At 34.5% G+C, this 15,704-nt stretch overlaps 2 protein-coding genes and 1 long non-coding RNA gene across 4 annotated transcripts; all 3 read left to right on the top strand.

Moving 5' to 3' along the window:
* Window positions 1–1,166: 1,166 nt before the first annotated feature.
* Window positions 1,167–6,047, top strand: LOC118057552 (nuclear transcription factor Y subunit C-1). 2 transcript variants are annotated; one of them, XM_073405019.1, is made up of 2 exons: window positions 1,167–2,044; window positions 5,633–5,784. In XM_073405019.1, exons 1-2 carry the CDS (start codon window positions 1,332–1,334, stop codon window positions 5,646–5,648), a joined length of 729 nt encoding a protein of 242 aa, XP_073261120.1. In that variant the 5' UTR covers window positions 1,167–1,331; the 3' UTR covers window positions 5,649–5,784. The 2 variants fall into 2 exon arrangements, with proteins under 2 accessions (XP_073261120.1, XP_034926050.1); XM_035070159.2 differs by lacking the exon at window positions 5,633–5,784 and adding an exon at window positions 5,802–6,047 and having other exon boundaries at window positions 1,169–2,044.
* Window positions 6,048–8,112: 2,065 nt separating this feature from the next.
* Window positions 8,113–11,001, top strand: LOC118057585 (uncharacterized). Its single transcript, XR_004688981.2, has 3 exons — window positions 8,113–8,234; window positions 9,038–10,540; window positions 10,693–11,001. It is a non-coding gene; the product is annotated as an uncharacterized lncRNA (long non-coding RNA).
* A 1,585-nt stretch (window positions 11,002–12,586) lies between these two features.
* On the top strand, window positions 12,587–14,867 carry LOC118057405 (acetolactate synthase 1, chloroplastic). Its single transcript, XM_035069961.2, has one exon. It carries the CDS (start codon window positions 12,672–12,674, stop codon window positions 14,622–14,624), a length of 1,953 nt encoding a protein of 650 aa, XP_034925852.1. The 5' UTR covers window positions 12,587–12,671; the 3' UTR covers window positions 14,625–14,867.
* Window positions 14,868–15,704: the final 837 nt, after the last annotated feature.

Here is a 15,704-nt window from a genome sequence, read left to right as displayed (position 1 = left end):
CTTGGTATGCACACATTAACCTTTTATTCTATTCTTCATTCAACCTAATCGAGAACTAATCTTAGGTTTTGAATTCTGAATTATTCGAGTTAATTTAAGTTAAATAAAAAATAATTAATGTTTTAAGTGTTTTTAAGTTAGTTTTAATTGGAGCAAATAACATTTAATAATAATATAGTTATTTCTGAGAATATATCTTAACTAATCAAGGTTTTAGATTTGTTTTTAAAAAATTATTAGTTCAAGTGTCACTAGAAATTTACATGATTGTTAACTTTTAGAATTTATAGAATTAGTCAAAATACATGTAAACTAATTCAAACATTCATATTAATTTAAAATAAATAAGAGTCTCGTTAGCTTTTTTATTTATTTATTTATTTTTGGCATAAAACTATAACAAATACTTACTGACATAAGATTATGATTCATGATAGTGATGGACATTATAATTCTTTTTTTAAGCAAAGATAGAATGGCATTTCCCATTTGCACGTGCAAATAAGAGTAATTAATATTTTAGACTTGATAGGCTGTAGCAGCGGTAGTGTTGCCATATGTCAAAGAAATGTTGCCAGCCGAGACACTTGAAAATTGACGTTTTATTTGACCAAACTTGATTGCTTCGCAAGTATGGTTTTATTTCTGGGTGGTTGTTTGGGAAGAAACCGAGTTCCATATAAAATTGAATATTTTTTAAAATTATTTTTTTTATTTTTTTAAATATATTAAAAAATATATTTTAATATATTTTAAAAAGAAAAAACTTTGAAAATAATAATATTACCATTACTCTTATTTATTGGAAACAAATTATTTTGGCATAGCTTGAACTTCATTGAGTTTTCTTCGAATTATATTATTAAATTAATTAAATTTATTTAACTCAATCAAAACTATAATTTAGATTTTAGATTTTTCTTGTTTCATTAAAAATGCTTACTTAGCTTAAATATTATTTTTTTCAGTATATTTATTATTATTATATTTTTTTTATTAGTGTTAATCGAATTAGCTGAGCTATTTAAATATATTACTCGAGTCTTGGATTTTGTATGTAAAAAAAAAAAAAATAGATCGGGCCCCACAGTAGAAATATTATGATATCCTAGTTGTTAAAATAAAATTACAAAAATGACACAAAAGAAGCCGAACAAGAGGAACAGAAAAGGTCATTCAATTCAATGAACAAATCAGCAAATCACAGGGACAGAAAGCACTGAAACCCTCCACCTTATCTCTTCATCCCCCCCATTCATCGCATCTCCAACCCTCAAAATAAATAAATAAATAAACATAACAAATCACGAAAACAACTTTTGTTTCTAACAATGGACAACACCACCACCAATCACCAGCCTCAGCCCACGGCATACCCAACGCAATCCATCACCACCACTCCACCACTACCTCCAGCAGGTGGAGCACCATCCTCAACCCCATTCCACCACCTCCTCCAACAACAACAGCAGCAACTTCAAATGTTTTGGTCTTACCAACGTCAAGAAATTGAACAAGTTAATGATTTCAAGAACCATCAACTCCCTTTAGCAAGAATCAAGAAAATCATGAAAGCTGACGAGGATGTGCGCATGATCTCTGCTGAAGCACCTATTCTCTTTGCTAAAGCATGTGAGCTTTTCATTTTAGAACTGACAATTCGTTCTTGGCTTCACGCTGAGGAAAACAAGAGAAGGACTTTACAGAAGAATGACATTGCTGCTGCTATTACAAGAACTGACATTTTTGATTTCTTGGTTGATATTGTACCTAGAGATGAGATCAAAGAGGAAGCTGCTGGTCTTGGTGGAATTGTCGGTGCTACGGCTAGTGGGGTGCCATATTATTACCCTCCGATGGGACAGCCTGCCGCTGCCACTGGAGGGATGATGATCGGAAGGCCAGCCATGGATCCTGCCACTGGGGTGTATGTTCAACCACCTTCTCAGGCTTGGCAGTCTGTTTGGCAGACAGCTGCCACCGAAGATGGTTCTTATGGGAGTGGTGGTGCGAGTGGTGGACAAGGGAATCTTGATGGACAAGAGTATGTTTTTATTTTTTTTATGTTTAGTGTTTTCGCATTTTTCATGTTTTGGACTCTGGTTTCTCATTTTTGTGTACTTTTTTTTTGTGTGGATTTGGAACGTGGGTTTTGTCGTAATGAGGTGCTTGTTCGAGATGATTTCTGGGTTTTGTTCAAAGGGGATGCTTTGGAGTCATTTGGGGGAAATCTTTTATGGGGTAATAAATTTTGGGGGAAATCTCTTATGGGGTAATAAATTCTGTTGTTTAAAATTTGTCTTGGCTTGTTTTAGGTTATTTTTCTGTATAGGAGATAAATGAAACCTAGAAAAGAAGCAATTTTTTAGTGGTTTGGTGGTTCCTCTTAGTTAGAATATGGTAGATTTGTGTCTGCATTGGTTTAATGGTTGTTAGATATCACTTTTATGGTAAAGAAGCAGTCTTTTCGCCTATTTGAGTTGAATGCAGCTGAGTTTTGCTCAAAACAGTCTGGCTTTATGCATATTCATTATCTTTGTGTAGAGGATTTCTTTTGCATGCCCATGCTTAAAGGTGTTAGGTACTTGTTGGCACCTTGGTGGGTTTTGTACGCTTATGTTTGTTGGTTCAAGCACTCGACAATGAAGAACTTTTGATGGATTGTTTCTAATAAATACAGGTTAACATTTAGAGCCAGAAAAAGTTATATAGTAGCAGTCATATTTGTGTTGTTATCTCCTAAATCCCTTGTAGTCCACAACAAATGGATATTGTTTGTGTTAAGTATTCTATTCACATTGATGGTCTCCATGAGGAGTTGTTTAAGTTTAAGAAAAGAATGGAGGGCGAATCATAGGATGGATGTCAATGAAAGCTTGAGTTGTTTGATTATCAATGAAGGTATGATGTTAGTCATTTTGATCACCATGGATGTCTGAGGAGAGGGTCAAAGAACGAAGATTCTGTCCGTTGTAAAAAAAATACTTTTCTATAACAAGAGACAAGCTTGTTTGAAAGCTTGAGTTGTTTGATTATCAATGAAGGTATGATGTCAATCATTTTGATCACCAGGGATGTCTGAGGAGAGGGTCAAAGAACGAAGATTCTGTCCGTTGTAAAAAAAATACTTTTCTATAACAAGAGACAAGCTTGTTCAGATTGTCATTAATTTGATCACACTGCTTAAGGACATTTCCATCAAAAGTGGTTCTCTTAAAAAGGGTGGTGTTTAGTGTATGCTAACATGTGGGAATAACTTTACGGTCCAATAATTTTTCTTTTGTACTCTTTAGAATTTGACAAGTATAAGTACATTTTCTAAAATTGGTGAGGTTAATCTTTGTTGTTTATGCTATATGTACGGTGCTCCTTGTGGGACCATGTTGTTTCGGTTGTAGAATTTTAGTATTTGGAATTTCTGTTAAGGGAATAAATATTAGGCTGTCTTTTTTTATTTGGCACACGAATCTGCGTAGGAGCTCGCTTGAGTAAACTAAAGAAAAAATGCCTGATTTTTGTCTATCTTCTTGTTTGGTGGTTGAATGAAAATTATTTTTTGCTGAGAAAATCATCAATGATTTTTTCAAATTTTTTCTGGTTCATAAAATCTTCAATGTTGTCCTAATATGATTTCCCGGGACAATCAGTTCCATTTCCTTCTTACCATGGGTCACCCTGTGCATGCATGAAGAACTTAATAAGAAAATTTCTCAATTTTGTCTTAAACTGTTGCCTCTCTTGCTATTGGTGTTTGCCTGAAAATTGTATTTTGTTGACAGTCTTCAATTTTGACCTATCTTTAAATAGTTCTATTTTCTCCCCATCATAGATTACCCAAAGAAATTGTAGTATTAGTAACTGTGATCAGTTTATGAACTTCCTTTTACTCTCACATGTTTTTTTAATGTCATGGCATGTGTATTTCTTTCCTTTGAGCCTCTGGGACCAGGACTGGAAATTATAAAATAGACTGTCATTATTGTGTTATTACCATCTAAATTCCTTCTAGGCTACAGCAAATGGACACTACCTGCAACTGAAGTAGCCTGTGTACATTGATGGTTTCCATGGGAAGTATTTGAAGTCAAGAAAAATGGAGACATGTCATACAGTCATCAAATGGGTGTTTATAATAGCTGAAGTTGTTTGATTTCTGCATGTGTGCAATGTAAATCTTTTTTATTAGAATGTCTCTCTTAGAGGAAGGATTAGAGAATGAGGAGTGTCCTTTGTCAAATAAAGGCTTTATCTAGACCTATTTTGTTTTGATAGTCTTTGATTTTGATCAACATTACTTGATGGGATTTCACTCAAGGGAGTTTTTCTTTAAATGCTGGTGTGAAGTCTATTCATAACATGTGTGGAATGATGTTACAAGCTATTGATTTTTATTTGTGTTCTGAACTTGATGAGTAATTTATGTGGTTAATTTTTGTTCTTAATTCTATATATGTGAGGTGTGCTGTATGGGACGATGCTATTTCACTTCCAGGTTTTTTGTATTTAGATTCTGTTAAAGTTGGAATAAACATTAGGCTGTCTTTTGCTACCTGGCAGACCGAGTAGCAACATGCCGTGGAAATGCCTGGTTTTAGTTTCTAGTTCCCTTTCTTCTTGGGTGATGGTTGGGTATAAGTCTTATTTTCCTGATAAAATCTTGATTGTGTCTTTGGTTTATAAAATTCTTGGATCTTCTCAGACCATACAATAGATCATACCTTTCGGAAGAACTTAATAAGGAAATTTCTCAATATTTTTTTTCCAACTGTTTCCTTTCTTTCTGTTGGTGTTTATCATAAAATTGTATTTCACGTAAAACCCTTCGATTTTGTTGTATTATCTCTGAGCTGTTCTGTTTTCTCCATGCTACCACCCAATACATGTATTATGTTTCTATATTTGTATTTCTTTCCTTTTGACACTTGTTTGTGTATTCCTGTGCCACTATACCAACCCATCTTTATGGCTGTCAGTAACCTGGTATATTGCTAAAGTGGATGCCTTGTGTGCAATGTGTGCTGAAGCTTTGGTGATTTTTCTCTCCTATCAAACTAAACTTATGTTTTTTTTTGTTCCTCTTCATTAGCCCTTCTCATATAAGCACCGAGTGCTGAGCATTTTTGGTCAATCAATGGGGATGTAAAGGCTCCAAATTATCTACTTTTTAGGCAAAATGAAATGTGAATCTTAGGATGCTTCTATTTATCGTTAAAGGTCCTTTCAACTTCAATGTTAAACTCTACTTAAAGTTTCAGTTTGCAGACATTTCCAACCCATGAAAAATTCCAAACTTCTTATAATATGTTAGTTTTCAACTCCTTATGATTTGCTTTATTTTGTTACAAGGATTTCTTTTGCATATGAAGGGACAGTCTGTTTTGTTGTCTTCATGGATGTTTTCAAGCTATCTCAGCTCGTCTCATATTATCCCAAAGACTAAGAAAAAGATAGAATTTTATGGGATTTCTAAACTCAATGTGATTAATTTTGTCTTTTGCTTATGAGAATCAAAACGACAACCATACCTTCTTTTATTCATCGACATGTCAAAATTGTCACATCAACAATATATATTTGTTTTGTTTATGGTTTTTTTCTGACTTTTATTGCGTTCTTGTGCTGTCAAATTCAGGATCTGCTTCTTTTAACTTCTTCTGGCTGTTGCTGTGACTAGTGATCAAGTCAATAAAAGAAAGAGAAATGGCTATGCTTTGTTATTCTTCCCATTCAATACCATATGATGTCTTACCATTGCTTTCCCTATGATTTTCCAACTATTTGTCCTTGTTTTTTCTCTGCAGTTAAGCTTCTCGGATGCAGAGGTGCGACAGAGGCTAACATGGGCCTTGGCTAATATTACTGGGAAATTTGAGTGCATATGATATCTGAATGTGCTTGCTTGCTATTGTTTTCTGGAAAGTTGTCCGTAGCTGTAGAGACTTCTTAAAATTTTTAACTTCAGTGTATGGCAGCTCTACAATTGCTGCTATAACTTGCTAACTTTATCTGATGTGCAGTTTATTAATCTATGATCTATTTGTTACTGATTCTAATGGTTCTAGTGCGTCATATGCTACCATTTGAATTTGAATGTCTCTCCTGGAAGATCTTTGCTGAGATTTTTACTTTTAATCTGATTTTGCTCTTATATGAGATAAAGGGACTTGAAAAGTCCGCCATAGTTTTCCACCCAGTTGGATTTCTCAAGCACTTGGTTTACTTTTAACGTGGAAGGTTGGGATCTCCGACTCTTATTAAGCAACCCAACACCAGAGTTGCAGTTCCAAGCTCACTGTATTAGGGGAAGAAATGTTATTTCTAGTGAGCCGTTGCTTTTGCTATTTTCTTAAGCAACTAGATAGACGGGGGGTCATATTATTGGAAAAATCTGTGCTTTTATCTGTCCCTGGTGTTCCTTGGGTTATAATTCAAACAAGGAAAAATGGAGAAAAGAATGAAAAGAAAAGGATATCATGGATGGACTAACTTGGAGAATTCATCAATTGACTTCATGATGATGATTAATTATGGTGTAAAAATGATAAGATATTGTGACTAGCTAGAATTTAAGTGCTAAAAAAAAATCTTGGATGGAGCTCAACAAAGAAAAACTATTGATTTAGGCCATGTTATGCTTTTGATTACAAGTTTACTAATAGATCTGTTTAATGGCTATACATATACAACATGTGTTGATGGAGCAAGTTATATATAATATGTGTTGATGGAGCAAGTTTGATGTTTGCAATTTATCAAGACAATAAAAGAGAAATAATTTGATAATTGATGTTTTTAAGTGTAAAAATTAACATGAAGGTATTGAAACTAGTATTTCTAACTGTTATATGCTTGAAGCAAAGAAAAAAAAAAAAACAAGTGGAGAGTTTTGACTAAATATCTACGAGATCGATGCAAGAATAATTTGAATTTAAGAATAAGTTTTTTTTCAATTTAAAAAGACTAATGAATAAGTTTTTTTTTAAGAAAATATAATTATTTTTCTTCTTCATTTCATAAATTTTCCTTTTCTAATTAATGTTATTAGGTTTTTCTATTTTCTATTTTATTCAATATTATTAGGGTTTTCTATTCAATATATATAGTATTAAGTATTAATTTTTTGTTTGAATAGTTTTTTCTTGCTCTATGTTATGGGTTAAATAAATAAAAAAGTATGAACTTCAAAAAAAAATGTCTAGGCTTTAAGGGATCAAACTTGAATTCTCTTGATGTAATAAAACCTAATTTAATGAGTCAATCTTAATACTCTTAACATAACTCCTTTTTTAGCCCTATTTTAAAATTAAACTAGAAGAATTGTCATGATATGATATAGTCGATTCAATGAATTTAAAGATAACTTAAGTAACTAGTAAAAATATAGTTTAATTTTATAATAATTTTAAGATAATATTTTTTTAATATTAAGATGATTATATATTAGATTAATACATTTTAATCTATTAAATCTGTTACATGAGTTATAAAGTCCAATGAATTTAACAACTTTATTTTTTTAATTTTTTTATTTAATAATATAATAATAAAAATAAGTACTTGAGTATCAACTAAACATCAAATATCAAAGTAATTAGTAATATCAAGAGTTTTGTTTATATAATTTGATAAAACTAAATTCTTTCTTGCTCTGATACTCCACTAGCATCCCTTGAAAAAAGAATGATATTGTGCCAGCAATATTTTTGTCAAAATTATTCAAGGTTTGCTTCAGTCCAATAAAATAAATAAATAAAAATAAAATTTACTTTCCAACTTTGACCTAGGGAAAGTCTCCTTTTTTTCCGTTACACTTGTCACAAAAACGTGTCTTAACCGTCAGCTACTCTTGTAATAAACGCTCTCTGTAAAATAGAAGAAGAAAAAATCCCAATTCAATCTACCTAGGGTTTCTCGATCTCCCTTTCAATCCTCAACAAAAATGGACGCCATAGATTCCGTCGTCGATCCTCTCAGAGAATTCGCTAAAGACAGCGTCCGACTCGTCAAACGCTGCCACAAACCCGATCAAAAAGTTTTTTTTTTGTTTTTTCAATTTTTTGATTGGAATATTATAGTAAAAAAATCAGGGATTTTTAAAAGCTTGATTTTTTTTTGTAGAATTCACAAAGGTGGCGTCTCGTACTGCAATTGGATTCGTGGTTATGGGATTTGTTGGATTCTTCGTGAAGTTGATTTTTATCCCAATTAATAATATCATTGTTGGGGCTTCTTAGGTAATGTGTTGATTTCAGTATCAAGTTTTTGTTTTTTATTGATGATATTTTTTTTATTGATTATTTGGTTAAGAGATTTGTTAATGGTGATACATGGAGGATCGGTTGTTTTTATTTTCTCAATTATGAATGCAATTGGGATAAATATGAAGTTGATACACGGATTAATCATTTAATTGTGGTGATTAGGAAGTGGTTGGATTGTAAGTTGTGGCTTGTTTGATAATTAAGAATTGAATTTAGTTTTATACCTTTTTGTGTTATACACATCGGTTTCTGTATGAAAGTCATTTGACAATATTGGTTTGAAAATTACTATAAGTTATGTATGCATTGTTTGCGCACACAAATTGGCCTGGCTATGATTTGGATGCACTAGTGCATTTCCTTTAATTATTCTCATGATTTGATAATGGTTTGGATTATTTTAGCATTTTACCAATGTAGTTACCAGTCCATCTACTTTTCTAGTGTTAGATTTGCCATCTCCATCATGTTCTATTATGTGTAAAAATGGCACCCAGACAACATAATTCGAACCATACTAGTTATGATTAATTTATTATAGTACACCAAAGATGATGCATGATGTTTTGGTCCTTTTGTTTCTGCAGAATTTATGACATGCGTCATGCCTAGATGTGTATAAACTTAACATTCCCTTGATTATCCATTTTTGTTTTTCCTTCTGGTTATTGAAAATGGTCATGTGGTCCTATTAAGCTTTTGTTTAAATTGTTTCTGAATTGTTTTTGGTATGAAATTGATTTGAGGCTGATTATATTTTTCCTCTACAATTGCAGGCTGTATGGATCATCAACAATTAGAATATGAAGGCAGTCTGGTTGAAAATTTGTTTTTAATGAGAAGCTTGGCTTTTAACTTGCTTAATTTCCTTTTTGATATGTTTGCAATACTCCATAGACCAGGTAGTCACAATATAAAAAACTTTATCATTTTTGTTAACCTTGGTCTCTCTATTTAATGTTCGACCTATTGTGTGATCTTATGCTTTTCCTTGTTGATGTATTACTTGATGGGTTGGTTGGCTATCTTCTTTTCCTATGTCTGGAGAGCAGCATCATGCTCTTGTTCAAGTAGTCAGGAAAGAATTACAGCACAATCATGGTCATTTTTTTTTTTTTGTTCTATTATTGTCATCATCGTTGTACTTTAGTGCCTTGTTTATCAATATCACGTGAAACTTACAGTGTGGGACGAGCAAATGCTGAGCCAAAAAGTTCTAACCAAGTAGATGGGAGTTAAAAGTCTTGATGGAAAGGTTTGAGTGCAAAGGAGCAAGGATCCTAGAGAAATTCATAAGAGGTTTAGGTGCAAATGAGCAAGGATCTTCGGGAAATTCATAAGACTGGCTAATGATTCTGAACTTAAACCAGTTTATGATCAAAAGAGAGCAGCTATACATACACAGTCGCGCCTCGCTTGTTATGGTTGCCAAATGACTCACCATTCAGAAGTTACACCGCAGTGTAAAGAATGCTTTTATTCTTGTCACCAAAATATACTGAAGATGATCTGGGATTTCCTTGGCTAAGCACTACTCTGCATTAGATGGAGTCGGTCGGTTTGGGCTTCGGCAAAAGAAAAGAAAGAAATTCAGGCCCTGAGGTTCCTAATAAAGCCCAAAAGGGCCACAAAAATGTTCCATTTGCTGATCAAATTGTTAGAAAATGAAAAATGTTCATGATGGTCAAGAACCATTAGCCGCGTCACGAACACACGTGGTGTTCGCTTTCTATTCTGAGAAATTGATACAGACCAAACCTATGCAAATCAAAACAAGTATATTTTCCAGAATCCCAGGCTTGCAGCTCTAAAAGTCTGGGTTGAACATTGAGAATCCAATACTAGCCTTGTGTCTTGTCACGCTTTTATGTGTTTTATCATGTTGGTGACAACATAGAATGCTGAAAGAATATCATTTGACAATTGACCTCCTAAAAATATGAGGAGAAGATATTATTGATACGAAAAAAAAGATCGGGAAGAAAATATTTGGATTGGAGAATTCACCTCTTTTGCCTTACAAAGAAATTAAGTCGATGATTTACGAGCATCCACTTTGCTTCCACAGTATATTATTCATCAGGGTCACAGAAGTAAAAAAAAATTACAGTTCTTGATAGAGAGCAGCAGACCTCCTGATGCTGTGATTCCTCCTTCGCAGCAGCTGCTCATTTTTGTCACTTTCGATTTCTAATTCAGAGAGAGATGAAAAGAAAAGGAAGAAGCTGCAAAGAGATAGAGATTAGGGACAAAGAGAGGCAAAGAGTCTATATGTGGAAGTAAGTTTTTCAATATACTAATCGCAATCTGCCATTTTTCAATTTCCTTGAGCATAGAATTCAACCCATCAGCAAAATGTTCATAAACATGAGAATTTGGCCAAGTAGAATTCTGTTCAATTCAACTCCATCACTTCAGGACTTTCTTGCAGGTTTTTGTATACTTGCAAACGAGTTACTACGCAGAACAGGACTGCTTAAGGATTGGAAGAGGAAATGTAGTCATCTTTCCGGCCACCAAACCTCATCATGCCACTGCTTGCTTGCTATTCATAACAAAGCTCATCTCCTGCCCAAAACAGCACCTAAAGCAAGAACAAGGCATCAGAATTGACATGTTGCAATCAAATAACGTGCTTTCACTTTCTGGGAATCAAGAAATGAACAAGCTCACTAGGATAGGAAGGCAAGAAAAATAAAGTATTTGCCTTAAAATCAAATACCTTATTTAGATTCAAAATATGCATCTACAAAAACCAGTGTCATGAGTGACCAAACTTTCAATAACAGTATACAATAATTTGATGCCCTAAACCTAAAAACATGATCATCTCTTTCAAACCATGCACACAAGCACACGTTCTATTCCGTGCGTAGATGCTTTGCATTTACCTCTCTCATATTTCTTAGTTCCCAAGTCACCCTTTATCCAGCAAAAGGGAGAGACTCCATCCCTATAATTTTCATTTCATTACATAAACTAACATTTGTGTTGTAATTTTTTTTGGTTCCAACAAAATATAAATATATATCGGAAGACAAAATTAAAAAAATAATAGAAGTGAAAAGAGGATATCAGAACGCTTAAAAAATGGCTAAAAATTGGTTAAGCGGGTTTAAAAATTCAAAGATTAAAATTTAACAGTATTTTGTTGATTGATGAAGCTATGTTAACAAAAGAAATTCAATTTGAAGAAGAAAAGTTCAAAATCAGATATTTATGGACTCAATTAAATTTTATTGAAGATTTGATTGAATTTATGGAGGGTTTGATTGCAAGAAAATTGATTTTAAATTCAATTTAGGCTTTAATTAGAAGAAATTAAAATTCTAGGGTCAAATTATAATTGTTGAGAGCTAATTTAGTCAAATCAAGGGCTTAATTGCATAAATATTAAGGTTTGATGGTCAATTAGAGACTTAATTGAAGAAATCCGAATTAAGGACCAAAATGAAAAGCACGCGTAAATAGAGGAGCTGCAATTAAACCGAATCAGGGGTCAAATTGAAAAAATTAAAAGTTTATTAATCAATTATGAGTCAAATTGCATAAATTCAAGAGCAATGATCAATGTGAAAAAAACGACCAAGTACCAACTTTAGAGCCGACAATTGAATTTAACAAAGATGCAATTGAATTGATTTTTACAATCAAAATTGTAATTGAGGACTTGATCAAACAAATCATAAATTAAGAACCAATATAAACTCTGACATGTTTTTATCGTTTTTCTTTTTAAATAAAACAGTGTATTTTAATAAAAACCAACCATCATTAAATAACATGTGAGGACCATAAAGGAAGATATGACAAAGAACAAAATGAGACAATGGACAAATATTTTCCATCCATACAAATAACTTTTTCAATTTAAAAATATTTATTAAATAATACATTAAGTTATAACCGACTAATTTTTTGTGACTTTAAGGACAAATATGTAATTGTATTGTGTAATTAAAAAACAAGTACTAAAACATCCTTATCCAACAATTTTTTTTTTATTCTAGAGACATTTTTTGTTATTTTACCATGTATAAGAAGATAAAATAAATAAAATATTCCAAACAAATCAATAATAATTAATACAGATATAATAAACCAAAATTCTCCTAGGACAAAAGAAATCAAAAGCAAATATTTTTTTTTTTTTTGCGCTACAGAGACATCACTCCATTATTACAATAAATAGGTAATTTGAGTCTATCGCCACACAATTTTTTTTATTATTATTATTGAATAAAAAGATTTATTATTTTATATTGAAATTTGCCACGTAGGTAAATTCCACCATCCAAGTCCACACCCGCTTCAAACTTGAAACTCCTTTAAATCAGTCGGACAAAAACGGTCTCTCAACTCCTGCCACAAACTCTCTCCAACTTTTCTTTCTCTCCTTGCACGATCAATATGGCGGCGGCGGCGGCAGCCACCTTTAACTCCACCACACCCATCCGCAAACCCTCCTCCATATCCCCATTACCCATTTCCAAATTGATCCTTCCCTTTGCCTTTAACCCCAAGAAACCCTGCTCTCTCCACATCTCCAACTCCCTCTCCAAACCCGCCTCCACCACCACAGCGTCCCCTGCCACAACTGAGAAATTCTCGTTTTCAAGATTTGCTCCCGATCAACCCCGAAAAGGCGCCGACATCCTTGTAGAAGCACTCGAACGTGAAGGTGTGAAAGATGTTTTCGCTTATCCTGGCGGCGCTTCAATGGAGATTCATCAAGCACTCACGCGCTCTAACATCATCCGAAATGTCTTACCGCGCCACGAGCAAGGTGGTGTCTTTGCTGCTGAAGGCTACGCCCGTGCGTCAGGCTTGCCTGGCGTTTGTATTGCAACGTCAGGTCCTGGCGCCACAAATCTTGTGAGTGGATTGGCAGACGCGCTGCTAGATAGCGTCCCAATAGTGGCCATTACAGGTCAGGTTCCGCGGCGAATGATTGGTACTGATGCGTTTCAAGAAACACCGATTGTTGAGGTAACAAGGTCTATTACGAAGCATAATTATTTGGTTCTTGATGTTGATGATATTCCTAGGATTTTTAGAGAAGCTTTCTTTTTGGCTACTTCTGGGCGTCCTGGACCTGTTTTGATTGATATTCCCAAGGATATACAGCAGCAGCTGGCTGTTCCTAATTGGGATGTGCCTATGAAATTGCCTGGTTATTTGTCGAGATTGCCTAAGAATCCGAACGAGTTGCATTTAGAGCAGATTGTGAGATTGATTTCGGAGAGTAAGAAACCAGTTTTGTATGTGGGTGGAGGGTGTTTGAATTCAAGTGAAGAGTTGAGGAGGTTTGTTGAGTTGACGGGGATTCCTGTCGCGAGTACTTTGATGGGTCTCGGTGCATTTCCTGTAGGGGATGAGCTGTCTTTGCAAATGCTTGGTATGCATGGGACTGTTTATGCGAATTATGCTGTGGATAAGAGTGATTTGTTGCTTGCTTTTGGTGTGAGGTTTGATGATCGTGTTACGGGAAAGCTTGAGGCTTTTGCGAGCAGAGCAAAGATTGTGCATATTGATATTGATTCAGCTGAGATTGGGAAGAATAAGCAGCCTCATGTGTCCGTCTGTGGGGATGTCAAGGTGGCATTACAAGGGATTAACAAGATTTTGGAGAGCAGAGGTGCTAAAGGGAAAATGGACTTTAGGGCATGGAGAGTAGAGTTGAATGAACAGAAAATGAATAATCCGCTGAGTTTTAAGACTTTTGGAGAAGCAATTCCTCCTCAGTATGCTATTCAGGTTCTTGATGAGTTAACTGACGGGAATGCCATTGTGAGTACTGGGGTTGGACAGCATCAAATGTGGGCTGCTCAGTTTTACAAGTATAAAAGACCAAGGCAGTGGTTGACATCAGGGGGTTTGGGGGCGATGGGTTTTGGATTGCCTGCTGCTATTGGAGCTTCTGTTGCAAATCCTGATGCAATTGTTGTGGATATTGATGGTGATGGAAGCTTCATCATGAATGTCCAGGAGTTAGCAACTATTCGTGTGGAGAATCTCCCTATCAAGATAATGCTTCTGAACAATCAACATTTGGGCATGGTGGTACAGTGGGAGGATCGATTCTACAAGGCGAACCGGGCTCACACATATTTGGGGGATCCATCAAACGAGTCTGAGATTTTCCCCAATATGTTGAAGTTTGCAGATGCTTGTGGAATACCTGCTGCCCGTGTGACGAGAAAGGACGATCTTAGAGCAGCAATTCAAAAAATGCTGGACACTCCTGGGCCATACTTATTGGATGTGATTGTGCCTCACCAAGAACACGTCTTGCCTATGATCCCAAGTGGAGGGGCTTTTAAAGATGTGATAACTGAGGGTGATGGAAGAAGAAAATACTGATCTTCTTCTGCAGAAGATATGTTTTAAGTAGTTGTATGTATGTTCTGTGGTATTCCATGCTATGTGTATGTTATGTGGACTTCTATGTTCAAGTTGTGGCAGGCTTTTTCATTTTTACTGTTCAGGAGTCGGTTCTAGTGGCGTGCTGATGTAGTGTTGTTTGATGTGTGGGGACTAAAATGTACTCATCTACTGTTTTGTATTAGTACTGCCAATGTCATTAAGTCGTTTGTTTTTGCTCTATTTGAATCTTGCATTTGCTTTTAGATAATGACACTGAGAATGAGTTTCAACTTTGAAACTTTCTGTATTGAAAATTTAGTTCTTCAATAAAGTGGCACTTTTCAGTCAGGTTGCGCTTATGTAGGTTTGGTGATCACTGGATGAAACTCTTATGCAGTGATCGATTTCCTGAATTGAGTGAGATGATTCTTGTCAATTTAAAACTGATTTATTTTGCTTCTCTGTAACTGTCATCACTTGCAAGTTCATCAAGCAAAGGTGGCAGGGCTTTTATGTCATGTGACCAGGCTTTCCATCTTATCAAAGTGTATAAACCCTGTGTTGAAGGTTGTGAGCCAGAGAAAAAACGGATTCTACCTTTTCAGGGTATTTGATCCAAGCTTTAATGAATAAATTATCTATACAATAGAAAGAAAAAATGGCTAGAGAAGCTTAAAATAATGTTTTTTTGTATAACTCTCGATAGTAAAAATGGACAGGGAGCTGACAGAAAATAGGATTTGCTTTCCGAGGCAGGGGTGTACTTGCTTTGACCTTCTATGCTCTGCTTTTATCGGGACTTCTATGTTTCATGTGTATTCATGCGGGTCAATAATATTCTCTGAAAGGGTCCAGATATTTGAACTCCAGTATTTTGTTATATCAGAGTGAATATGGTTTTTATGCGGGCTAAATTCTATAATTCTTATTAAAGACATTCATGTCAATTGAACTGTATAACTCAATTTGATAGAAAAAAAAATTGATGATGGAAAGAAGCCAACAAAATCCACGCTTAGCAAGATGACGGGCTTGAATTTTAATGTGATACAACTTTGATGAGTTTAGATAACCTGC

This window comes from Populus alba, chromosome 15, assembly GCF_005239225.2.
Source record: "Populus alba chromosome 15, ASM523922v2, whole genome shotgun sequence".
Lineage (NCBI taxonomy): Eukaryota > Viridiplantae > Streptophyta > Magnoliopsida > Malpighiales > Salicaceae > Populus > Populus alba.
The sequence above is the reverse complement of the archived record's forward strand: the minus strand, read 5'-3'. Positions and strand labels throughout refer to the sequence as shown.

Bases quoted from the DNA above. Each gene is read 5' to 3' on its own strand.
- LOC118057552 (XM_073405019.1), top strand. From the start codon at position 1,332: ATGGACAACACCACCACCAATCACCAGCCTCAGCCCACGGCATACCCA.
- LOC118057405 (XM_035069961.2), top strand. From the start codon at position 12,672: ATGGCGGCGGCGGCGGCAGCCACCTTTAACTCCACCACACCCATCCGC.